This window comes from Alternaria ethzedia, assembly GCF_023757985.1.
Source record: "Alternaria ethzedia strain BMP 0044 chromosome Unknown scaffold_40, whole genome shotgun sequence".
NCBI classification, from domain to species: Eukaryota; Fungi; Ascomycota; class Dothideomycetes; order Pleosporales; family Pleosporaceae; genus Alternaria; species Alternaria ethzedia.
In genome coordinates this window covers 97,141-121,515 of record NW_026056233.1, presented here as the reverse complement: position 1 = coordinate 121,515, position 24,375 = coordinate 97,141, and the positions used below count along the sequence as shown (strand labels likewise).

The 24,375-nt window shown below is 52.3% G+C and overlaps 10 protein-coding genes across 10 annotated transcripts; 6 read left to right on the top strand and 4 right to left on the bottom strand.

Annotated features, from left to right (window-relative positions):
- Positions 1–753: 753 nt before the first annotated feature.
- On the bottom strand, positions 754–1,507 carry J4E87_009886 (uncharacterized protein; the record flags this gene model as incomplete). The annotated part of the gene is made up of 3 exons (XM_049381460.1): positions 754–1,036; positions 1,086–1,335; positions 1,387–1,507. 3 exons carry the CDS (start codon positions 1,505–1,507, stop codon positions 754–756), a joined length of 654 nt encoding a protein of 217 aa, XP_049228788.1.
- Positions 1,508–2,185: 678 nt separating this feature from the next.
- Positions 2,186–3,069, top strand: J4E87_009885 (uncharacterized protein; the record flags this gene model as incomplete). The annotated part of the gene is made up of 5 exons (XM_049381459.1): positions 2,186–2,500; positions 2,665–2,690; positions 2,738–2,832; positions 2,899–2,956; positions 3,006–3,069. 5 exons carry the CDS (start codon positions 2,186–2,188, stop codon positions 3,067–3,069), a joined length of 558 nt encoding a protein of 185 aa, XP_049228787.1.
- Positions 3,070–3,637: 568 nt separating this feature from the next.
- J4E87_009884 (uncharacterized protein) lies at positions 3,638–5,266 on the top strand (the record flags this gene model as incomplete). The annotated part of the gene is made up of 2 exons (XM_049381458.1): positions 3,638–4,259; positions 4,311–5,266. The coding sequence occupies 2 exons, from the start codon at positions 3,638–3,640 to the stop codon at positions 5,264–5,266; spliced, it is 1,578 nt and encodes a 525-aa protein (XP_049228786.1).
- Positions 5,267–6,672: 1,406 nt separating this feature from the next.
- Positions 6,673–7,160, bottom strand: J4E87_009883 (uncharacterized protein; the record flags this gene model as incomplete). Its single annotated transcript, XM_049381457.1, is given in 2 exon segments — positions 6,673–7,139; positions 7,157–7,160. 2 exon segments carry the CDS (start codon positions 7,158–7,160, stop codon positions 6,673–6,675), a joined length of 471 nt encoding a protein of 156 aa, XP_049228785.1.
- Positions 7,161–7,865: 705 nt separating this feature from the next.
- On the top strand, positions 7,866–9,572 carry J4E87_009882 (uncharacterized protein; the record flags this gene model as incomplete). The annotated part of the gene is made up of 1 exon (XM_049381456.1): positions 7,866–9,572. The coding sequence occupies one exon, from the start codon at positions 7,866–7,868 to the stop codon at positions 9,570–9,572; it is 1,707 nt and encodes a 568-aa protein (XP_049228784.1).
- A 715-nt stretch (positions 9,573–10,287) lies between these two features.
- On the top strand, positions 10,288–12,171 carry J4E87_009881 (uncharacterized protein; the record flags this gene model as incomplete). Its single annotated transcript, XM_049381455.1, has 2 exons — positions 10,288–10,291; positions 10,454–12,171. The coding sequence occupies 2 exons, from the start codon at positions 10,288–10,290 to the stop codon at positions 12,169–12,171; spliced, it is 1,722 nt and encodes a 573-aa protein (XP_049228783.1).
- Positions 12,172–12,877: 706 nt separating this feature from the next.
- J4E87_009880 (uncharacterized protein) lies at positions 12,878–16,360 on the bottom strand (the record flags this gene model as incomplete). Its single annotated transcript, XM_049381454.1, has 1 exon — positions 12,878–16,360. One exon carries the CDS (start codon positions 16,358–16,360, stop codon positions 12,878–12,880), a length of 3,483 nt encoding a protein of 1,160 aa, XP_049228782.1.
- Positions 16,361–17,967: 1,607 nt separating this feature from the next.
- Positions 17,968–20,511, top strand: J4E87_009879 (uncharacterized protein; the record flags this gene model as incomplete). The annotated part of the gene is made up of 3 exons (XM_049381453.1): positions 17,968–18,022; positions 18,074–18,708; positions 19,600–20,511. 3 exons carry the CDS (start codon positions 17,968–17,970, stop codon positions 20,509–20,511), a joined length of 1,602 nt encoding a protein of 533 aa, XP_049228781.1.
- Positions 20,512–21,382: 871 nt separating this feature from the next.
- Positions 21,383–21,935, top strand: J4E87_009878 (uncharacterized protein; the record flags this gene model as incomplete). The annotated part of the gene is made up of 3 exons (XM_049381452.1): positions 21,383–21,388; positions 21,450–21,796; positions 21,884–21,935. 3 exons carry the CDS (start codon positions 21,383–21,385, stop codon positions 21,933–21,935), a joined length of 405 nt encoding a protein of 134 aa, XP_049228780.1.
- Positions 21,936–23,022: 1,087 nt separating this feature from the next.
- J4E87_009877 (uncharacterized protein) lies at positions 23,023–24,277 on the bottom strand (the record flags this gene model as incomplete). The annotated part of the gene is made up of 3 exons (XM_049381451.1): positions 23,023–23,481; positions 23,537–24,228; positions 24,274–24,277. 3 exons carry the CDS (start codon positions 24,275–24,277, stop codon positions 23,023–23,025), a joined length of 1,155 nt encoding a protein of 384 aa, XP_049228779.1.
- Positions 24,278–24,375: the final 98 nt, after the last annotated feature.

Sequence of the window (24,375 nt, the reverse complement as noted above, 5' to 3'; positions counted from 1 at the left end):
CCAGCAAGCCTGCAGAACCCATTTCGCGGTTCAGTGCGTGTTCTTCTCTGGCTAGCAAGTATAGTTCAGCCGTGGAGCATGTAGATGATACGCCTGATTTCAGTATTACGCATCCTGCGCCTCCGAGCCCTGTTCCCTCTTCCTCGCCGGCACTCGAAGCGGTACCATCGCCTGTTAAGCGACGGACTGGGAGTTTGGAAGGGAGTCAGGATCTACGCGCTGTATATATTGAGCAGGGAAGAGCGAGCGTCATAACTTGTCCTCCGCGACAGCGTAGTCCGAGAAAGAGTCTACAGGGGAGGTGTTGGTGGGACGAATCGCCTCCAAAAGTGTATCTCTAGGTTTGTGTGGTGTTATTCGGGCTGTGCCTTTGATTCATATGTAAATTGAACCCATCACAGTGCATAGTCATATAGCACATAGGAAGACAGGATAGTTCCTCATCCACGACGCATCGGCGTTCAATGTATTACAACAGCATACTAGATAATGCTACCTCTGCCCCTAGGGCCAGTGAACCAACATCCCATCACCATCATCCATTACAAATATACGCCATGAACCCCATGCAGTACAACCAAAGACAAAGCCTTGCCAGGCTGTCATGTAAAATGAGCGAAAAGGCCCAAGCTGGGTATCGAGCTAACCGAAAAGACTGGTGATGCTTTTGATGCAGAAAGACGCTATGCATGAAGAAAGGACAGAAGATGGACGAAGCTTAGATTGCGCGGCGAGATTGTGTGGTCCTAGATTTTACAAGAGGACGGCGAAGCCGAGGAAGACGCTGCCGAAGACGGCGGCGAGGCCGAGGCCAGCGTTGGGCATGAAGATGGAGCCAGCGCCGCCTTGGTCGTTGGAGCCTCCGTTGTTGTTGCTGTCGCTGGAGCCGGTCTCAGAGGCACCACCGAAGCCGGTCACGGGGATGGTGTTTGAGGCGGAACCGTCGGTGCCGGTGGCGGCGGCGGTGGAGGCCATGGTGGTGGGAAGGGAGGTGTTGCCGCGGTACGGGTCTTGAGCTCCGCAAGGGTGGTCCTCACTGTTGACATGTTAGTTGTGTTTGTGATGGGTGACTTGATATAACGTACCGGCAAGCGCTCTGGCAGCTGTTGTCGCCGTTGCAGTTCTCGACGCAAGTGTTTCCCCATTGTTGGCAGATGAAGTATGGCAGTGTCTGGGAGTACTCTGTGATGTTGGGCGCGACACCGTTCTCGCAGACGCAAGTGTAGGTAAGAGCGTCGGAGTCGCAGTCGTTCTGCTCGGTGGTCATGGAGTTGATGCCGGGCTGCTGGAGGCAGATGAGCGGACATTGGGCCCTGTTCTGGTCACACCAGTAATCTGGAGAATGTTAGACGACGCGTCGTAGGTCGAATGATAACTTCTACATACCCCTAGTAGACTGCTCAACCGTGTCGGGGTCGATGGTGTACGGGTAGTTCAGCTGGGGGGTGTCTTGAGCAGCGACCAGACCAGTGAAGGCGGCGATGCTGAGGGCGAAGACGGAACGCATGTTGATGTTTGGGGAGGTGATTGTTGACGGAGGGTGAAGCGAGAGTATTAGATGATATACGGTCAGCGACAGACGGTGGACGGTCAAATACAAAAGTAAACCTCAACAGCGAAAGTGATGAAGAGGCTGGAGGGAAAGGCGGCGTCCGATATATAAAGGGAGGGATGTGTCGACGGGAAGTAATGAGCTAGCGGTCGTTCGAGATAGGAAAGTTCACGGTCCGGTACGTGCACCCCCGCCTACCTTCAGCCTACCTTCTCGCCCGGGACGATGCCTGTCGGGGACGGGCTGCCGTGACTCAAGCCATAGTACGCGGTGGAGTCGGCGTGGAAAGGGCGGCATTCCGTGGAAGATGGCAGACTGCGTGATGGAAGTTTGCCATTAATCCCTCGGCCGGACAGGGATGGGATGGGCGTTTGGTCGTATTGGCCACTGGCTGCAGCGACTAGTCGCTTCTCAGGGTCCTGCATCCTAGTCGGCTCTGCGCATCATTCGGTTGAGACGAGCGAGGCCAGCGCCGCCAATTCTCCAGACATCGTCAACAAGACACTAGACGCGACTGCATCTGGCTGCATGCACCGGCGAGCATATCTACCCCTCACACACCCACGCGGCATTCTAGATACCAACCGCCCTCCCGTTTGACGCGCCACCTGCCCAGCCATCTCCTGTAAATGGATGGAGCCGGCGAGCTTTGAAACTGGAGACCCGTCTTCGTCGCCAGCCCGAGATGGGCCAACCCCCGCCACCGTCACTGTGGTCCCACCCTACTGGCAATCCCACCAGCGCAATGCCTCGTATCTGAGCAACTACTCTGCTGACAACGGCCGCCCCACCCCCATCGGCCTCGAGGACCATACGGATGAGGACTCGGACCACTGCAAAGTCCTCTGGGCCAAGGGTGTCACGATAGATGATTACGTTGTCATCAGCGGGCCGTCACCGGGCTTTGGGGCTTACGTCGTCTTTAATTGTACGGTCGAGACACTGGATGTAAGTTCCCAGCCGCATGAAGATGCGCTAGTCTGCCCGGCGATGTCCTCGCAGCCAATCATCCGCGCGAGATTGTTTTTCAAAAAAATGGTTTCATGCAGAGGGCCCGTGGTGGACTGCCATCTCCAAGTGATGAACCATCATGCATATGCTAACTGTGACAGGGTGGTCCCATGAAGATACGCAAGAGGTTGGCCAACTTCCGTCCCTTTCGATTCCATCTGCTGATCGTACCAGATACTCCGAGTTTGAAGATCTGCACACCAAGCTGCTCCAGACGTTTCCTCATGCCGCGGGTTCCATGCCGCACTTCCCACCCAAATCCGTAATATGTAAGTCACATGGCCGCCTGCAGCATCAGTCCACCAAACAATATAGTGCTAACGCGTCGGGCATAGCTCGCTTTAGGCCCCGTTTTCTGGAAAAGCGGAAACAAGGACTCTCGTACTTTCTCAAGTGTGTTTATCGATAACAAAGCTAGCGCATATCGGCTGACTATTAATAGTTGCGTTTTGCTGAACCCGGAGTTTGCTGGGTCGCCCGTCTTGAAGGACTTTCTCTTCTCGTGATTGTGTGGCTTTGAGGTTGTATTGACACTGACGTTGATGTGTGAGTGGCATAAGAGTTGGATACGTTGTTGATGTGGTGCTAGGGTGTGCCCAGTTGCGACGAGCAAGTCCTCGAGTGAACCATCATTGACATCTCAATTGCTCGATCTCTCAATCTCTCAATTGCAGATGCAAGGGAAGGACCTCCTATAGTCAGTTCTAGCCAAAGCGTTGTAATGTTCAAGTGGATGTGATGTCGTCCACTCGTACTGATTGGCTACCAACGTCAGTGGCGCTACGCTTCCAAGTATCTCACATGCGCTGTACTGCAATTCGTTGAATAATCTTCTGGTGTACATGGCGATATCGAGATGGGAAGGTCTGCTATAGGGCTTAATCCAACCTCATCCGTATTTGCAGTGTCTGGGTGAGGCGTACGGGAGCGCCGTGGGTGCAGCAGCTCGTTTGGCAAACTGCGCGGGCTCTGCCACTCGACGACCCCCTAACGGCTCGCGTTTTGGCACATCTCAGCGCGACATCAATGGCAGCTCCACAATGAATAGCTGAAAGATGACCCAGCGAATCGCGAATGATCTCAAGTCTGATCACTACCATGGCCAACGCCGTTCGGCCTTCGCTGCTGCGGAGCTCGAATGAACGGCAGACCAGGCTCAACTTCCTGCCCGTGTCGCGCGATGACGCCCACCAACAAGCCCAGCGCAACCACAACCACGCGCCCGTCGCGACCAGACGGGCCTCGAAAAGCGGCCCTCTGCTTGCGCGCGCCGACGACGACGGCGCCGTCAAGCCCGTCGCCCACACGCCTGCGAAACCTCCGCCGCCTGCGCGCACCAGCAGCAGGAAGCGGCCAGCCACTGCCCTCGAGCCCGACGCGACCGACACGAGACCGCCGACCAAGATTACCGTTACACAACCACATGGCGAGCTGCTGCGCATCACCAATGGCGTCGCCGCGCCCCTGGGCATCGACGCCGACGACGTGCCCTCCGCGAGGTCCACGCCCCGGCCTGGCAGCTCCGGCAAGCTTGCTGCGCCCCCAGCTGTCCCCGCCCCGGCGTCCACCGCTTCCTCCACAACCACAGACAAGAGGAGCCTGCGGAGCCACGATGGAGGCTCGCGGCTGAAGAGCGACCTCGCCGTCTACTTTGCCAACTACGACGACATCATTGCCGGCGTGCCCAAAGAGGATGGTAGGTCACTGTCCCTGTCACATGTCACGATATAGCTCTGATCGCGTGCAGAATTTCTCGATGTCGACACGCCCATATACATCGTCGACGAGCCCATCAAGGCCAAGACTCCAGAGCCCCCGCGAAGCTCAGTAAGCCCGACGCGGTCACGGAAAGCACGACACTCGTCCCCTCCGCGCCATGCTTCGGATCCGTCAATATTGCCGGCCCAGTCGTCGACTACATTCACAGTCCTCAACTACGCCTCCATAGCCAATGCCATCTCCCACAATGACGGCGAAGACCCGCTCGCCGACTCCGTCTTCTTCACACAGCACCGACGTGCCGAGCGCAAGGAGAAGCAGCTGCGGAATATCGAAAAGGAGCGCGCCATGCACGAAAAGGTGCAGTTGGAGAGACTCCTCGACGGACTGCAGGGTCCAGACTGGCTCAAGGTCATGGGCATAACGGGCGTGACAGACGGCGAACGAAAGGACTGGGAGGCGAAGCGCGACTACTTTGTCCGAGAGGTAGAAGCCCTCGTCGACAAGTTCCGCGTCTGGAAAGAAGAGGAGAAGCGCCTGCGTGCTGAGAAGGAAGCAGCGCTCGCCGCGAGAGAAGAAGACGAAGAAGAGGATGGCGAGGAAACAGAAGACTCAGATAACATTGTAGTCCGCAGCCGCGATCCTCCACCACCACGACAGCAGCCCAAAGAGCCCGAGCCACCGAAGCCACGGCGGCCCCCGCGTCCCCATGGCTTCCTCCTCCCTTTCGTACCACCCGAACCCGCAGCGCCATTCAGTTCTTTCTACGCAAAACCACACCTCCGCGCCGCAGCCCTCGGCAAACATAGACACGGTCGCAACGCATCTGCATTCGGCCAACCCATACCCGAGTTCGCAGAAAAGGAGTTTGAACTCCCAGAAGGTTTCATAGACCCGCAGTTTCTCAAAGACAACGCAAGGCAGCGGCGGAGACGGAAGAGGGAGATTGGTGTGAATACAGGGGCGGGAGCGAGTGGAAATTAGTAGTCTTTTCTTTCTTACATTACAAACATGGGCCGGGGTTTCCAAGATTCTATACCCCTTATAAACACTGTCGAGCAAGTCGAAAGCTAGGGTTTCTGTGGCGTTTTTTTTTGTTTGATAAGGCATGGGGTTTGGAGGTGTGGGACTAAGTGAGGAGTCTCGCGCCGAGTGTATATTATCTGTGGAAATGGAATGTGAAATCGTTCCGTTCTGAGATTGGGTGTTCTGTGTGGAATGTGGAGCTGGCAGTGAAGAGTAGTGGTTTCGATTGGTACGTACTGCTGTCGTTTGGTGTGGTACTGGTGCTGATCATTCTCCTCTAGGTTTGCATGTTCCAGCCGTGGGTCTCACGTGCTCGGGTTCCATTCTTCGCGTACATGAACCCTTCCTTACTACTTTGTCCCCTTTTCTTCTTCTCTTCACCACTCAATCTGCTAGCTGCTCCAGCATTTCAATGCGACGACTCGATGGCTTGCCGCTCGGTCCGCCTTCAAAAGGGTTTGATATGAAAGGCCATGACTTGCCGCTTGGTTCTTCTTCCTTCACACCAATCCCCTTACAACCCCACGTTCTGTATCACCAACGCGAACCTGTGGAACCCCCTTCTCTAGTATCTGCGCATCACCAAGAATACCTCATCTGACACACAGGGTGCCTTTCGGATCCGCTTCCTTTGGATGGTATGCTTAGAAGGCGCTACGAAAGGCCAAAGAAGGCAATGTATGTCTCGTTTACGGCCCGGAGACACAAAACGTTCGGCAGATTCCTCCATGCTGCACCTTCACGCTACCACTGTTGCCGAATACATATGGGGTATGAATTCGCATCGTGAGGAGCAAACCATGGTTTGCCGCCTACCGAGACAATACGAAGACAGGGTTATGTCTTCTCGTCAGGCCTGTAGTCTTCAACCTCCATGGTGCGGCTACGGAATGAATCACATGGAACTCATGTCGCCGCCAGCTAGCTGTTAGGAAGAACGTGGTTGGGATAATTAGGCACCCGCTGAGCAAGTAATCCTGTCCTTTCATATAGTGCTAATTTGTTAGTTATGCACAAATCTAGGATCACTAGGCTGAAACATGCATAGGCGACTCTCTCCGCCGCCTCTATTGCATTCCTTTGACTACACCCCACAGCTCATACATTCCTCTATCGCGGATTATTGGGGATTAGAGAATGGGCTCCCTCTTAGCGGCCTTTTTAGCTATCTAGCGACGAAAGGCAAACCAGTAGGGTAGATAGGCAGCCTTGGGTTTATATGGGATTCAGCCAATAGCGAAAGTGTGTCCAAGCCAGGCAGGGCCACGATTATCACCGACGAACATGATCAGAAATGACTCACGAAGCACAACTCACGGTAAGAATGGACATGATATTACTACATAACCTCTGGACTATCTCGCTCACCGCCGCCTGGTGGGAGTCTCTGGTATTACTTCTGGGAAGAGATAGTCATCCATAATGGGTGATGTGGGTGGAAAGACCTCCGATTCTGGTGTCCTAAGGACCTGGACACCTCGTGGTAAACCATTAAGCATACGGAATACTCCATCCTGTGCTGGGTCTTGGATCTGGCCGAGCGCTCGATCTAGCGCGGCTCTAGGGATGTTGTGCTGGCTCTCATCGTAAAAGTCCATTACGAAGTGCATGCCCAACTCGAATGCTCGCCGCATTGGCGCCTCAGCCACAGCTCTGGCATCGCGTCGTCTCGCCTCAGCCGCAGCTCTGGCATCACGTCGTCTCTGCGAGTGGTCTGCTTGCATACGTGCTACCAGAGCTGGAACTCCTGGCTCCTTGAACTCCCACATCAGTTGAGTATCCAGCTCCTGGCTGAGGAATGCCTGTCGCTCTTGCTGTACTGTGCGGACATCTGGTACGAGCGCGGACCCATCTGGTGCGGGCGCAGACCTGCCTGGTCTGCCATGTACGAAAACCTGGCTCGAGGGATCTGTGTCTGACGCCTCTTCGGTTCTCTCGATTGAATCAACAGGCTCATCTCTAGCCTGGAGCCATTCATCACTCTCGAAGTATGCCGTCACTACTTCTGAATCACGGTCGAGGGGTGGATCTGATGCCCACTGCTGTGGTTCATCGGCGTGACTTGCAGGCCTATTCTGCTGCAAGGTAGTAACTGGGATGGGCAGATCGCTGCTGCTGCTGCGACGATCTGGGGAGGGAGTGCGAATCACTGGCGTTAACGCGTGAGACACTGTCGCACCGCGATTAGCGCTCGCATGGCCTTCGCCGTCGCATGTACATTCGGGCTGATCTGCCGAATTGGATACGGAAGGGGAAGCGGCGGGTCTCATTCTTCTGCCACAGTCTGGGCAGATGGACCGAGAGCGCGTGCCGTCAGTGGGTTGGGGAAGCTGGTGTTGGGCTCCTCCGGGGTCGCGATTGGAGGTCTCCATTTTCGCGGTTGTGGGGGAAAATGGTGGATGGAGAAGGAAGCAGCTCCGTTCGAGTGAGGAAGTGGCATGGGCTTCGCGAGAGTGAGAGTTTGGTGGTCAGGGTGCCTTCCTCTTTCCTGGACTCACTTCACGATGCCACAGCAAGATTGCGACACCGCAACATCACAACACCACGACACCTAACGATGTCGGCGTCTGGGCCACCCAAGAGGAAGCGACGTAAGATTGAGAGCAGTGTTAATCCTGAAAAATCCTCGCGACCAGAAAAGGTACTGGAGGCATCAAGACTCTGGCCAGATTCCGGCCCCGATCAAGATGCACCCATTCCAGAATGGAAGAGGTCCTTCACAGTCCCAGGTATCTTCGAAGATGCCGATTACTCCGGTGCAGGAGAGCAGCTGCCTTTCGTTTTCGAGCAAATGAAAACAGCGCAATACGGCATCGAGCCGGAGGCTCACGCTCCAGACGAAAAGGATACCCTTCGAGTAGACCCCTGGATAAAGAGGGCCGAGAAATACTCTGTATCGAGCAAACCAGACGACATCGTAGCTGAAGTTTCAGCTACCGGTTCTAAAGTGAGTCCCGGGTTCAAAGAGGATCTGCTGGCAGAATTAGCACCAGACGAACAGTATGCTTCGACGTTCCTCGCCAAATTCGCAGCGCTGAGCACAGAGCCTTCAGGAAATGAAGCGGTGACTCCACGTGCGACTGAGACAGCCCAGTCCCACTCGCAACCCGAAACGGGGTCACCAGTACCGAACAGCCCTCCGACGAACCCCGTTCATGGTGATGACGACGATTACATGCCCATGTTGGGTGACGAGCCGACGTCTCCAGGTGATGGACAGAAGTCTCGGGATGACTTTCAGATCTTAGCGCAAGAGACAACGTCGCTCAAAGATCACCAACGTATCGTTGATACACCTGAACCAAAAAGCCCGCAGAAAAGGCGGGCCGGCCGCAGCGATAAGGTTACCTTCGCTCCCGCCAAAGTTCAGTCCCAACAAAACTCTGATCAAGATTCTGATCAGGTCTTCCTCAATTCATTCGTGGAGCCGTCACCCAAGAAGAAGCGTGTCCAGGGCGCGGAACGCAACAAGAAGGGGCCGCGTATCTCCTCGTTCGACGACTCGCATGCATCTGGAAGGACGACGCGGAAGCGGAAACTTACGTCAACCACACTTGACAGTGATCAAGAAGACCAGACGGAGGCGGGTCAGACAAGATCCAGTCGCCGTCGCCGTCGCACCATGCCGGAGCAGAGTAGCTCTCGTCCCGAAGCGTCACGGAAGCAGAAACATGCGTCAACCACGCTTGACAGTGATCAAGAAGACCAGACGGATGCGGATCAGACGAGATCCAGTCGCCGTCGCCGTCGCACCACGCCGGAGCAGAGTGGCTCAAGTCCCGAAGCATCGCCGAAGCCTCAAGCTCGCCCAACGATGCGAAAGACTCTGGTGCCAGTTGCGGCATCAACCAAACTTGCCAAGCAGCCTGTTTTGCCTTCGCTATTCCGGGACCGAAAGAACAAGACGTGGGTATCTCCAAAGGAAGTTGGAGTGCTCGTGGCAAGGCATCTTGAGGAAGAAAGCAGAAAGCTGGCTAAATCTAATAACAACTGGAGAGAGTTTGCCAGATTGGTCAAACGAGACGACAGACTACAAGGACAGTATTGCGTCCAATGTAACGTCATCAGTCACGCCAAGGACAAGTGTACCCTAAAGGATCACGACGAGGCGTGCGCAAAATGCATAAAGTCCGGTCGTGCATGCTCGAAGCTGATCGAGCTGGATGGCGTTATGCACATAGGGTGGCTTCCCTTGCCAGCAGAGGCAAGGCCCGGTGCGCGTCTGGAAGAATTGCCATATTGGGTCCCACATCAGGAACTTTAGTATGGGCGATGCATAAGCGGGACGCATCAATCTTTTCCTTGTTGACATCCCCCCTTGACGTGGTGCTTGATGATAACCATATGTGTAGTTCCCTTTAGTGGCTGTCCCCGCCATGTGCTACGCATGCTCGTAGTCAGCCTCACTCCCCCACTTCTGACATCGTATACGTTTCCGCTCTTTGCTGATTTCGAAGCGAGAGCTTTCCAGCCCAGAGCCTTCCATCTACTATGCAGTTAATGCCTCCGCTATAGTCGCACGCTACACCGTGTGTTATCTTACGTCCGCGATAGGTCTCTTGCCAGTAGCACCCGACGCTGACAAAATGTTTTGAAGAGGAATCATAGCTACAGGTCTACGGCATTTTGCAAGATGTCTATTGCTAGAAGCGATACCAGGTCTTGGGTTGGAAAAGCCTTAGGCATACATGCATTGCTATCTAAGACTCTTGTGAAGCTAGTACTAGAGATCTGAGGAGCAACGTAGACGGTACGTTTGCTAGACTGATGAAGATGGACCGAGCCGCAAGGTCGGCCGTGGATCTGCGCAGTAGCACTGGGGCCGCAACGAATGAAACGAAATAGGTTGAAGAAAAGGCTTCGAAGCTTGAGAAACAGTGGCAAGACCTGACAGCAAGGGACGTGTGAAGGAAGCATACGACAATACTGCTTGATGACTAACGCAAAAGCTTGAAGATGATACTACGCTCTAGTCCCAAATGGGTCCGTTTCACTTCACCGTGACTTTTTTGCGTAGCGGTACCGGAAAAACTCGGTGCCGAGCACAAACAATATACGCAGCAACAGAGCTACGCTGTTCTTCACAAACCACCCCCATCACCATCGCCACCCCCCATAGTGTGGAGATGGCTTCTAATACTCCAGGCACAACCTCCAAAGGGAGGTTTGCGTCCATGCCCCCAGACACTCCGTTGGACGGCCCCGCCGATTCCACACCCTCCGGTGAATCGAACACCGACCCCGCGCCGCCCGCGACATCCAGCGATGGACCAGAGAAGGTCCATCAGAAGGCTGAAGCGACCGCGAGCGCCAACCCCGAAAAGCCCTCTCCGACAGAACCAGTCCTGAGAGGCACGAACCAGGAACTTCGCGAGAAGCTCGAAGATGCCCAATCGACCATCGCTGATCTCAGAGCAGAGATCAGGAAGCTGGAAAAAGCGGCCGCATCTCGCAAGATCGAGGAAGATCAGATGCGCGAAAAGGTTCGGCAAGAAATGGTCGAACAGTTCGCCATGCTCGAAGCGAGAGGCGACTACGTATTCGCTCAAGCAGAGGCCAACCTGCAGAGCAAGATCGACTACGAGACAAAGGCGGCCAATCTCGATTCAGAACGAAAAGAGTGGCAAGACCAACTCATCATCGCGGAAGAGCAGCTGGTCCCCGAGGAGATTCGCGTGGACATGTTAGCTACCTCGGCCAGGATAGCAGCGGCGTCGGAACCTGAGACTGATCCAGACCTCACCTATGCCAAAGTGGTCTGCGAATTGCTCGCCAAGCAGGTTACGCTCCATTTGCGAAACCAGGAGGACTACAAGAAGCTTGTCGACATCGGGGTCGCGAAAGTGTCAGCACAGAAGAAAGTGCAGGCACAGACCAAAGCCGAAAAGACAACGGCCCCTCTCCAGCTTCGAAACGAGTATCTCGACGACAAGCAGAGTAGAATCATGAATGTTTTCAAGATAGTCACCGAATGGCACCTCGACGATCTCGACGCCCGCAGTAAGCACATCAAGGATGCGCGGGCCACTAGTCTGCTGCCTGCAGAGGGCCGAAAATATAGTCTCCTAGACTTGCAGATGGTCAAGTTGTTGGAGCATAAATATCTTGCAGGGTACATCGATTGCACCATGACCTATGAATATAGGAAAGCCGCTTCCCTCGACTACGAAGTAGATGCAAAGACGTATGCTTACCTGCACGATACGGCCAACCCGAAGAACCCTTACCAGATTGGTAAGAAGATTGGGTACGAGTTCGTGTGGCGGGCGCTTTGCCGCGATAAGGGAAGGCCAAACTGGGACGACAGTCTCGACACGCGCATATGGTCTCCCGAAAACATCTGGCCCATGACGCCCGAATACCTACCGAAAGGTACTTTCGACGGTGTTGTACTCGGTTTAGAACAGGCCGAGCAGGAGTTCAAGGACAGAATGGCGACGGAGTCAGGAAAGACCCCTACAGCGCCTTTCACGAAGCCTGGCCAGAAGGCCGCCGGTCCTAAAATGCCGCAACCCGAAACCTCTCAGAAGAGTGGTCAGAGCCAGCAGCGCAGCCAGAACGGGCAGCGCAGTCAGAACGGGCAGCGCGGCCGAGGCCAGCAACGCGACCAAGGCCAGCAACGCGACCAAGGTCCACAGCGCGGTCAGGGTCCACAGCGCGGTCAGGGTCCACAGCGCGGTCAAGGTCAGCAACGCGGTCGCGGCCAGCAGCACGGCAACCCGCAAGACCAACACCGCGACGAAGCCCAAGAGGATGGGCAGACTCGTCCACCTCCCCCACCGACGGCAGCACAGCCGCCCGATCGTTACTTTGACGAAGACCTGGGCAGATGGATGGTACGGTCGGATATCTCTTCCAGATAGGAAGTATGTTTGGTGACCTCTGCAGGTGAGGCATGAGCCTCACGGTATATAGGTCCTGTTGTGTCGCGTCTGCGCGTATTTGTTAATATATCAACATGCGCATTGTCCACTGGTTCGCTAGTCTAATTCTCTCGAGTGACGATCTTGCCTTGAATATTGGAACGAAGTAGAATGCATGCTGTGACGCGAACCGTCATTGCGAGGAGTGTCAGGTTGCGTTGTCTCGTACTCAAGCCAGGCGGATACCCACCAAGAGACATATGTATATCAAGTGTATTGAGATTAGAGTCTTCCCAATGCGCATTGGCTGTATAGGGTATAGTCTCCAGATGCGGCGGAGATGCCAGGTTTTCACATCTGAAGTTGGCGGCGGATCTGGCCGTAGTTCGTCGCCTGGGCATTGCAATGGCATCACACCGAATGAGTGTAGTGACTCTGAGTCAGAATATGGGCGGATCTTGGTTCGGGGTGGCCATTGATATGCTGCTTTGTCATACCAGGGAATGCCGCAACTGGGACATCGACGGCCTAACACCGCTGTTGTCCATGATCAAAAAGTCTGCATATGCACGACATTTGGGCTACGAGAGGCAGTATCACCGGGATGGACTCGGAATTTACTCAATGCATGCTTTTTCAGAACACGGTTGTCATAGTATTGATGGTACACTTATCCCTATAAGGGCCGCCTCCGCGTACAAGTACATTACGAAGATGTCCTGAGTCTGGCATCTAGTACTTCAGCTGCAGCCGTCACCTGCCTGAGTAGGTCGCTTTTCCTTATTAGCGCCGTCTCTAGCGTCTCGATATGGACTTCTAGGGCACCAATCTGGCGGTCTCTCTCGACCACCATCGCCTTTGTATGCCGAGCCGCTGCGACCAACCTGTCCCAGTGACCCCCGGGATCTAGATAAGAGCTTAGCAGCTCCATCATCTCATCCAGGAACTCGCCTCTCGCGTCCAACTGCGCTTTGAGGCCCGAGATGGTGTTTGTGGCGGATTGTATGGCTTCCATCTTCGAGTTGAGCCACGCGCATCGGACATTGAAAGTGCGAAGCTGCTCTGCGTCGACTTTGGCGTTGCAGGTTTTGACAATGCTGTCTACCTGATTCGTAAGGAAGGATGCAACTGCATCGTTGTGTTCCTGAGGAAGAAGATCATCAAACGAAGGCCACTGTCCGATTGGAATGTTGAGACGACGCGAAAGCTGCTCGAACGGCACGCGATACATCCTGGAGATGAACGGCTTCCCGTAAACCACAAGATATTCAATCATCTCGTTAGGTTCCGTATCTGCGGGCAGCTTGAAACCGATGTGCTCAGCAGCCGTCGTGATGTTCTTGCGCAGGGTCTGCAAGAGGACATCCTTACGATCGACCTCAGACTCGGCGGACTTTTTGTCCTTTGTCAGCTCGATCACATCCTGATCGAGCTTGTTGTTCGCGTCTCTCGACTCATCGAGCTGATTACTGAACTCGTAGTTACTGCGAAGAAGAACCATCGCAAGCATCCGGAACTCTTGGCCACGGCGCTTCGCGGCATCAATCTGAGACCCTAGATCTTGTCTCAGCCGGCGGAGTTCTCGTACGCGTTGGCGGTCTTTCGCATGCTGCTCCCCGTTGTACTGTTCCTGTACATTGCGGTTGAAGTGGACTTGCATGGCGAGTTGCCGATCGGACGCGTCCAGTTCTATCCGCAGCGCATGCCGCGATCTAAAGGCGTCGCGATACTGGGTGACTAGTTCTGTCCCCGAATCGGCTTGGATAGACCGGCCGAACAACCTGAGTCCCTCAAGCTGATACTGCAAGAGGTCGACTTCGCCGGTGTGTTGCCTTTGGAGCTCCGTCTGCTGCCTCCCGCCGACGGTCAGAAGTAGGGTCTTCTGTTTCCGCAGTGCTTGTAGCTGTTTAGCCTCACACATGGACTTGAGCGTACCAAGGTATTCTGCTTCCTCAGCTCGCACTAGCTGCAGACGCTCCATGGACTTATGCTCGAAGTCCGTCTCCTGGTTCTGGAGGGCGACTTCATGGTCTCCGACGAGCGTTTCACGGAGTTGATCGAGTGCCTTCTGCTTCTCGGTCTCGAGTTCTGACTTTCTCTGCTGGAAGCCTTCCTCGTCTTTCTTTCTCAAAGACTCGGTTTCGAGTTTCGCATCAGTCTCGAGCTGCGTCTTCTGTTTCTGAAGATCACGGTCGCGCTCCTGCTGAAGCGTTTCACGGAGTGCATCGAGTGCCTCCTGCTTCTCGGTCTCGAGTTGTGTCTTCTGGTGCTGAAGATCACGGTCGCGCTCATCACGGAGAGAATTAAGCGCCGCCTGCTTGCCGCTCTCGAGTTGTGTCTTCTGTTTCTGAAGATCACGGTCGCGCTCCTGCTGAAGCTCATCACGGAGAGCATCAAGCGCCGCCTGCTTGCCGCTCTCGAGTTGTGTCTTCTGGTGCTGAAGATTACGGTCGCGCTCATCGCGGAGGGCATCAAGCGCCGCCTGCTTGTCGTCTCCGTATCGTGTGGCCTCCTTTTGGGCCTCTTCATCACGCTCGCGTCGCAGTGCATCTAATGCCTGCTCTTTCTGGCCATCAAGTATGCTCTCCTGATCTTGAAGAGCCTGAGAACCTTCATCCTTGAGTTTCTCCTCTTGATCTTGAAGTTCTTGCCGTTTCTCACCATCAAGTTCATTCTTCTGAGTCTCAAGAGCCAAAGAATGTTGCTCTTGGAGCCTCGTCTGCTGCTCCTCGAGTTCTCGATGTTTCTCGTTGGTGAGTTCGCTCTTCTGATCCTGAAGAGCCAAAGAGTGTTCCTCATGGAGCCTCTTCTGCTGCTCCTCGAGTGATCGCTGCTCCTGACTATCCGACTGGGTCTTCTGGTTCTGAAGATCCGTCGCATGTGTTTCGTTGAGCTGCTTCTCTTGACCTTGAAGCTCGTTCCGCTTCTCATCATCAAGCTGCTTCTTCTGCTGCTCAAGAGCGACCCTGTGCGACCGATGTTCCTGAAGCGCTGTCTGCTTCTCGGTTTCGAGCTGCTTGCGCAGCGTGCTGTCAGCGGTGGAATGCGCATCGTTGAGCTCGGACCGAAGTTCTTGAAGCGCTGTCTGCTTCTCGGTCTCAAGCTGCTCGCGCAGCGTGCCGCTAGTGGTGGAATTCGCCTTTTCAAGATCTTCTCGTAGCTTGCGATTCGCGGCCGAGTGTTTCTCATCGAGTTTTTCACGAAGGTCTCCAAGAGCGGTCTGCTTTTCGGATTCTAGATCTTCTTTCTGATCCCCGAGAGCTTCGGTTTGCCTCTTTTCAAGCTCCTCTGTAAGATCACCAAGACACGTTTCTTTGTCCTGGGCGAGTTCTTCCCGCAGAGCTTGCAGAACCGACGCATTCTCGTCTTTGAGAGTGTTGAGCTGCGCTCGAAGTTCATCTTCGAGTTGCTTCTTCTGCTTCTGAAGTGCATCGTCGCGGTCGCGTGTAAGCTGCTCCTTCTGCTTCTGAAGTGCATTATCGCGGTCGCGTTCAAGCTGCTCCTTCTGCTTCTGAAGTGCATCGTCGCGGTCGCGTGTAAGCTGCTCCTTCTGCTTCTGAAGTGCATCGTCGCGGTCGCGTGTAAGCTGCTTCCTCTCAGTATGAAGTGCATCGTCGCGGTCGCGTGTAAGTTGCTCCTTCTGCTCCTGAAGTGCTGCGTCATGGTCGCCTCCGAGCAACTCTTTCTGTTGCTCAAGCGCCGTCTTCTTGTCCGCGTCGAACTGATCTGTTCGTTCCTGAAGAGCGGATTTCTGCGCGCGGTCGAAGGATCGTTTCTGTTCCTTGAGAGCTGCTTCTTTCTCATCTTCGTACTCAGTATCGAGTCTATCCTGCGCCTCCTTGTGTTCGGCGAACAAGACTTTCTTCTGTTTCCGAAGAGCGGCATCGTGCACGTCCTGCTGTTTCTGAAGAAGAGCATTGCACCTACTGATATACTTTGCTCGTCTAGCATCGGTATCTTTCTTGTGCGCCTCTATCAGATCAGATGTTTCCATGGCTCTTGCCCTGGTCTTCATGTCGTCTTCTATGGGTCTGAGAATACCCATCAGGCGTGAGCCTCTTGTGACGTCGTCATGGGACGGATACCCTGGACCGGGCTCCGGAGCGTCCAGTATTGCGTTTCTTAGTTGTCGTCGCGCCGGCTCATTTTCGAGCCGGTAATCCTCGACATCTGCGAGGAAACCCTCCATCGACGTGTCAATGTGGGGGTGGGGGTGGGTGTGGTGGTGGAAGAGAGTGAGTGTTCCGAGGTCTGAGATCTCTTTGTTATCGTCCCTTCCACATTCGGTAGGCGCGCCCCTCCTTGCGACCACCACCAGGCTACATGTTGAAGACTACCTAGGTATGCGGATGCAAATGAAGTCATTCTAAATGAATGTGTCTCTCGCCGATGCAGCGAGGTCGGCCTGAGGGGCTCACCCACAATCTTGGAGAATCCCAACTGTACGCACAGTGCGCGCATCAAGCTGCGCATCACCTAGGCATAGTTTCTTAGGAACTGTTTTAGATCATATCAACAGCGTATGAACAGCAAATGGGGTGGAAGCAGATTGTATTTAGTGTAGTCATCGCGTTGACGAAGTGCATACCTCAGTGTAGAGGTTCCTCGATGCAAATGCCCAGTTCGGTGACCGGAGAAGCGCTTGGAACTTGAGTCTTCCCGCTCTTCAAAGGATTCGCCGCTTGTAACACTGCCTACAATGTTACGGAATGTAGTGTAGCTTTGAAATAGCATGCGGTACTCTCGATTGGAGTAGCAGTCATCTCATGGGTCTACCTGGGTGGCGTGCTACATCGCGCGATACTCCATAACTATTGCCTGCAGACGTTTGCGCAAGTACTGCAAGGTTGCGCAAGGTATCTAACAGCTGTCCCAATCGTCTCAGACATTACGCAGTGACTTTGTCGCCTTACGTACATGTCCAAGTTGATGAATGGGTCTGGAGTCTGGTATAATGAGAGGGTAAGTTGGTAGATCCATGACCTGAATGTTGCGTAAGGTTCAGAAAGGAAGATCAAGTGGTAGTGGACCTTACGCATCGGTTCACAGGCATGCGTAGCGCTCCGCATCCTTGTAGTCTATGTAACAGGCCAGGACAGCTAGACAGATTGCACAGCGTACGACAACGAACGCGAGTTAGACCAGCGCAAGTCAGCGCAGAGTACAATGAGTGATTGTCAAGCCTACGCGAGTTTCGTTTCCATGTAATCGCGGAGAAATTTGACCGAAGTATCCAAGAGAGCGCATGCATCAGTCCCCTACAGTACTTATCTGCGTAAGCGGCACGTAAAGCCCAATTGCTGTTCGTAAGATCGAGTACAATAAGAAGTACCGAATGGCACATCCGCGTAGCTAACAGACGCTTGTGAGCTGCTACGCGGGTCATGTGTAGTAGTTCACTAGGGCTACGGAAAGCGGCGTACGATGGTTCCGGTGACATTAGATACCAGAATGCTACCAGTAGCTACGTAACACCTAAGAACTTTGTATCTAACGTTGGAAATGTGCTGTTGTAACCAACGAGGTTGTTAGGTCGACTTGTGTATAGTGTTTACCATGAACAAGTCAACGTAAGCCTCGATCGGGCTATATGAGTCTACGTAAGGCATGTGCATGACGGAAAGGATACGAGATACAAGAGGCAGTAAACACCCCATCTCAAACTGTAAGCGTGGCGCTTTTCACCGTCACGATCATGGCGGTACCCAATTGCGCCTAGCGCGGAATCTCACTTTGATATTCGTCGCGCGCGCACTAACCTTTCAACACAACAACACCAACATCAACGCTACAATCATGAGTGACAGTAGCGGAGGCTTTCCGCCTCCACCCGGGTCCCAAGATCCGATAAGTAACTAAATCCGCTGTTGTAGCCCACCGGTAACCAACTAACAATGTGCAGAAACCCTGCTCCACCAAGAGCTCGATAAACTGGCCGCAGACCTAGAAGCAGTGGAGCTCAAGGTGCGCGCAGGGGATCAAGATTACAAGATGCCCCGTTGGAACACCGACCTGCTAGTTTCAGCAGCGGGATATCCAGAGGAGCGCGCTCGCTATCGCGAACTGATCCAACAAGGCCGCGAGCGCAGCGATGCCGCCCTGCTTGAGTACAGCCGCAGCCTCACCGCGCCTTCAGAAGAGAAGGCGCAGGCTCCGCAAGCATCTTCAGGAAAGAAGACGCTACTCAAACCGCCTTCATTCAGATCGCCTGCACCTTCTGCTCCCAAGCTTGCACCCAAGAACGAGAGCGCGCCTACAGAACAAGTAGGCCGGAAAGCACTCCCAGCCTTTGGATCGCTTCTGAAGCGGAACTCCGGGGTGACGCCCGAAACGCGCGCGTCACAGAACCCACCTCCGCCCGCCCAGAAACCGGCGACACCCAGTCGTACGCTAGGTCCAACGTCGCAGGCACGACCACCACCCGCCGGAAGAGGCGCTGGAGCTCCATCAGCATATGGCGCACCAGCTGTTGCAAGGTCAGTATCGGCTCAGACCAGTGCCGGAAGAGGCACTGCGCCGCCAACGCAAACCCGGCTAGTGTATTATACTTGCGATTTCTCTTATTTGTAAGAGTATCTTTTTATTAAAGTTATTAATATTATAGAAGTTATAAGTAGCTTATTTTACTCTACGTTATTATAGTACTATAAAGTAAAGTAGATAGTAACTATAAAATAAAATTACTATATATAGATATAAGTTAAAAAGAAAAAAATATAAAAAGTAACTATAGTAGGTATTACTTCTTAAAAATATAATATATATATAACTATAGCTACTAATATAATTACTATCTTTTACGTAAATACTTAGCTTATTTTTAATAGTAAATTACTACTACTTAGTATCTCTTTATAACTTTTAGCTTTTTTAAAGTTTACTATTATAATAAAGAAAGTAGTAAAATTATAAGCTACTTATTACTAACTTATTATTATTTTTAGAAGTAGTACTTCTTTTAAAGCTTAGCTATACGCTAAATAGTTATATAATACTTAAAAGTATAGTTTTATTCTTAATAAGTATTAAAGTATATAAATATATACGCTAAAAATACTAATATAAATATAAATATAGCTAATATTTATAAGTATAAACTAAGTAGCTAAAAACTTCTTAATTACTAAGAGAGTAGTAGTATTAAATCTTATTTAGTAACTTTAACTACTTAGTATTTAGCTTACTTAAGTAAAGTAAAATATTTTAAATAGTTAGTTTATAAATATAGACTAAAAGACGTAGATATTAGCTATTTTAGTAAGTTATAAAATTATTATAAAAGATAAAAATAAAAATACGTAAGAAAAGTATTATAGTAATAGCTAAGTAGCTATTATAAGTAATAGGTTATTTAGTTAATTATTTAGATTGTCTAGGTTATCTAGTGCTAGTACATTGAATGTAAAGTCGCAAACCTGGCTAGTCTAGACGCCCGGCACATACAGCAGAGTCGCGCCACCTATCAAGGGCCCCCTAGACGACGCGCTTGTCAGAGACGGTTGGACTCGCTGGCAGAACTGCGCCGGCATGCCGAGGACGCAGACAGCCAAGCACGAGGGTGGTCCACTCGATGGACAGACTATCAAGAACGCCAAGGGTCAAGACGCGGTCGCCATCAAATTGAATCCATCGGAATACGGTGCCCCGCCAGGTATGGATCTGGGATACTGCGAGGGATGGATCAAGAACAACCATTGCGACTTCGAGAGCTGGGAAGTGTGTCCACTCCGCCATTGGAACGCAGAGCCCATCGAGCTGCGATGGCATTCGGACAACTTTGCGAAGCGGATGTTGCGTAACAGAGGCCCCTTCTTGCCGCCTGATGATCCGAAGTCCCGATACAATGGCCGCTCGCGTATCTACTTCAACGGGACTGTGTTTAAACCAGAGAGATTTAGAGAATCACTACCGGGAATGAATCCATGGTTCGATCCAGCTGTGATCAATCAGAAGGCCATTCCCACTCCTGAGCAACAGGCTGCACAGAATGTCCAGCCTCAGAGCAAAGAGATCTTCATACAAACCGGTCCCAAGAAGAGGGACCAAGAAGCTCGCCCTTCCGTACTGTCCAAGGTCGCGATGCCACCCAAGACTTTCGTGCCATCCAAGAAATCCAAATCCCCAGCTGTTCCTGCCGGCTCGAGCAAGATCAAGCATGGGGGTGAATTGGAGTCGGTTGAAGAGGGCCAGGGCCGTCGCGCCAAGTCTGAGGCGCTTGACGCAAAGTGCAACGCTGATATAGAGGCATGGCGTCTAGAGTTGGAGAAGGCAGAGTGCGCCTTGCGCGCCCAGAACAAGGGTGCCAAGCTGGATAACGGGAGCAAGGAGGAGAAGGACTGAGTAGTTTCTTCGGGTGAGAGCCCTGACCGTATCCATCGTCGTTTCTCTTGACCTTGACTTGTTATGAATGTGAGATCATGCCGTTACACCCACAAACTCAGGGTGTTGCTATTCTCCGTCTGTTTATAGTCGCTCTCGAACTTTGATCAAACTACGTGATCTTGTATGAACAACAGGAATGAGATCCTGTGCTGATTTACCAAATTATGACAGCGACTGTCTTTCTAGATGGACTCACGTATAGTACGGCGGCAAGAATGCTCCTCGAGGTAGTTTAACAGGCATCAAACCTATCGATCGTCACAGACTACACTTTCCTCGGTCACGATCAACAGACGTATACGAAGAGTGCGAGTTCTTGTATTAAAGACGGTAGTCTCATTAAGGAATGCCAGGCAGTATGGGTGTCTCTCGGGTTTTGAAAGTTGGCAGTACCACTACTGCGTCTATTTCAGCCCGTTCTGATCTCAATGTTTGAGTATGCAGGCTACTCTTTGGCACGAAGTGGAACCATGGAAGTTGACAGTGGCTAGTTTCGCTCTATGCATCTGTGGTAGCGTCAAATTAAGTGGGCCTCTGTATCATAGCCTACCAGCAAGCTCCCGTAGAATGTACTATCGCTACTCTACACTCTCCTACCTCATCTTTCACCTCAACCCCACTCTGCTTCTCAGACCTTCCAACACCTTAAGCGCTCACCGTTATGACATCTCGAGAGCGCGGAAAAAAGCCTCAACTCGGCGCATCACCTACTAAGAACAATACACAACGCGATCGTCGAGCTCAGCGCGGGACAGAGATGCCTGAGCAAGATCTACGCGATCAACCTCTCAAAGATCGAGCTCTCCAAAGTGAAGCTCGCCGTGCTAAGATGCAAGTTCCCTACCTCTCCAGACATATTTAGACAAAGATTGCTAACAAGATGCCCCAGCACTGAGATGAACGCACTCAACTCGCCCCTCCTTCGTCTTCCGGCTGAACTCAAAAACGCCATCTTCGCCTACGTCTTCAGCGACAACGTGTACCTATTCAACGGCACCACCGCGTATCTCGACAAGACCACTTCCATAACTTCATTCGACGAGAACGACCTGGGCGTGCTCGTTGCGTCGAGCCAGCTGCATGCCGAGACATCCCTACTTCCATACCACCTCGCTTTGTTCCAGTTCAAGTTCAGAGTTTCCAAGGTCGAGTGGTCATACTGTGTGGAGAGGTTCGTGAAGAACAGAACTAAAGAACAAGAGCTAGCCATGGACAAGAACATGATGGTCAGCCACTTCGGGAAGTACGCAGGAAGTCATCGTTACTACCATGGCACATCAGCTTGGCATACCCCATATCATGTGAGAAGGGAAAGCATGGAATATCCAAGTGAACGCCGAAATGGGCAGATTCTCGCGGTCAGCGATGCGGGTATGGGATAACCCAGTATTGGTATAATCCATATCTTATTAGAGGAGGATGAACAGGGTGTCTATGGGAAGGCGTTGCTTAGCAAATAGGTAGAAGAGTGAATTGGATGAAGCTGAAGGTAGCATTGCGATACCTGTCAGACGCGATCTCGAAGGGAATAGCGAAGTCTGGAGAAGAAATGAATAAAGACGCGGTTTCTACTCAACCCCCCAGGTTGATTCATCCCGGGGTGAAAATACGCAAAGCTACAGTACAATGCAAACCTTCCGTACTTCATCTAGGCGCCGACGCTCTCCGTCTTTCATTCTCTCTAAGATGTGGAGGCCGTATAGAATCTGAGCTTGCATGCTCCACTGGATGAATGGTGATACTCGGTATCCTACTAAGTAAGTCATCTCTTTCATGATCGTGGTCGGGATCGTGATACTCAGTCGGACTTTGAGACACCGCACTTGTTGGAGCAGAAGACGCGCTGTCCGCAGTGGCAGCACCTATGTTCACATTTAGTGGCGCAGGTAAGCTATGATAGCCATTCTTCTCTCCCGGAGTGCATAGAATGCGCGATCTGGCTAAGCCCTAGTCGGATGTCGCTTGGGTCGAGCCGATTGCCGGGCCCCTTGACTACGATTCTTTTGATCAGATCGACGCACTGTGTCGTCCATATAACGTTTGCCGGGATGCGCGTGTCTTTCTGAGAAGTGTCCGGTAGGCTGGAAAGATGCTTGATGAACTCAGGCTTGACATCCTTGGAAGTTTGATTACAAAACTTGGGGTCCCCGGGATGCTCTTTTCGAGTGACTTGCGGAAGGATTTGGCGTGATGATGGTCCAGACTGACAGCGTAGGTGACGATCTCGGAAAGAACGCATCCAAAAGACCATACATCTGCACTCCTACAATTCGCTTTTTGGGGAGTCTCCTGATCCAATTCCGGATCTCTCTCGGGTATAGCGTTGGACACAGATTTCTGTCTCTCGGTTCTGTGCGTCTTCTGTTAGTGTGAAGGAACCAACAGATTGTTGTTTGCACTCAGGTATTTGCTGGGGCCTTCAGGTGATCTCCTAATCTTGATCACCGCGAGCCCAAAGTCGGCGAGTTTTCACTGTCCCACAGGGTATAGTTCATTCTTAGTCGTTGTTTCAGGATAGACCACTAGGATGTTCTCTGGTTTGATGTCGTTATGGGAGAGCGACGAATGTAGCTTGGTGGAGTAAAGCCGGTTATGCAGGTAGTCCAATGCGTCGGCAAGATTGACGCTTTCTGAAATCAGATCGCCAGGCCACATGTTGGCGGAACCTGTTCTTTCTGGTGTGGCTGTCGCGTGACGTCTCTTTCTCAGTTTATGGCGCATCTTGGTCAGAAATACATTGAGGTCGTACGCGGCCAGTTCGTAAACAATGTGATAGATGTCATTCGGGCTTGACTTTTCGACCATCGTGACGAGATTGACCATGATCCGTATGTGATCACTAAGGCATTGACGTAGCTCCTTCAAGTTGTTGAACTCTCCTTTCCGTGCATCTTTTCCGGATATTGTCTCGACAGCAACAGCTCTGGGCTAATGCAGAGGTTAACGACGCGTGAGACGCTTCATTTATGCGGTAGCAACTTACTTCCACATTGGTAGTGCAATCTTGAAAGCGCAAAAATCCCTTCGCGACTGTTCGCTTGTTGACTTGTCCGAAGCCGCCTTCCCCTACGAATTTTGGTTCGTCGATCCAGGGAAGCCGCTCTTCGCTGTTCAGTACAAACTCATCTTCTTGTTCTGGGATCGGAATAGGACAGAACGCGAACTGATTTTCGTAGAACAGCGCTCCCTCAGATCTTCCCAAGAAGCCGTCTTGCTGCAGTTTTTTCAACTCAAAAGGAATGTTCTGATCTCGCCGATCCCCATGCCCGACGAAAACTGCGCCAAACCGCTTCCAATGGCGGAAATTGATGCGGATCAAAATTGACATTATCTGAATCATCTCTTCCATGAAGTTGGTCCTGTCCCACTCCGGGTCATACCACGCTTGATTGACGTAGAACTTGCGGTGACGGTTTTGTGCCCATATCTTGCTGACAACTTCAAGAAGTATGATTTCCTCGCTTTTCTTACCAACCATTCCATCTTTTAATGCTTCGAAGATGTCGTCTCTAATCGTATCGATATCGACAGGTTGCAGATTCGCGTACAAATTTCGATTCGTTGTGGCATCGGGATTGAACTGCTCTTGCGATCGAGCGCGGGTGAAATCTGATTCGGTCTGTGGAGGATTGCGCTGATCTTCCAGTGTTGTTGGGCTGATACCAGGCGCAAGCGCTGTAGATATGTTATGATTGCCGTACAAGCGTGAGAGGCATTGACCCATGATGGAAGCTGACGACGTAGTACAGGCCACAGTCCAGTAATGTCTGCCGAACCTAATTCATAGACCTGGTATATTCAGGGGATGTGCGCTCTTTCCAA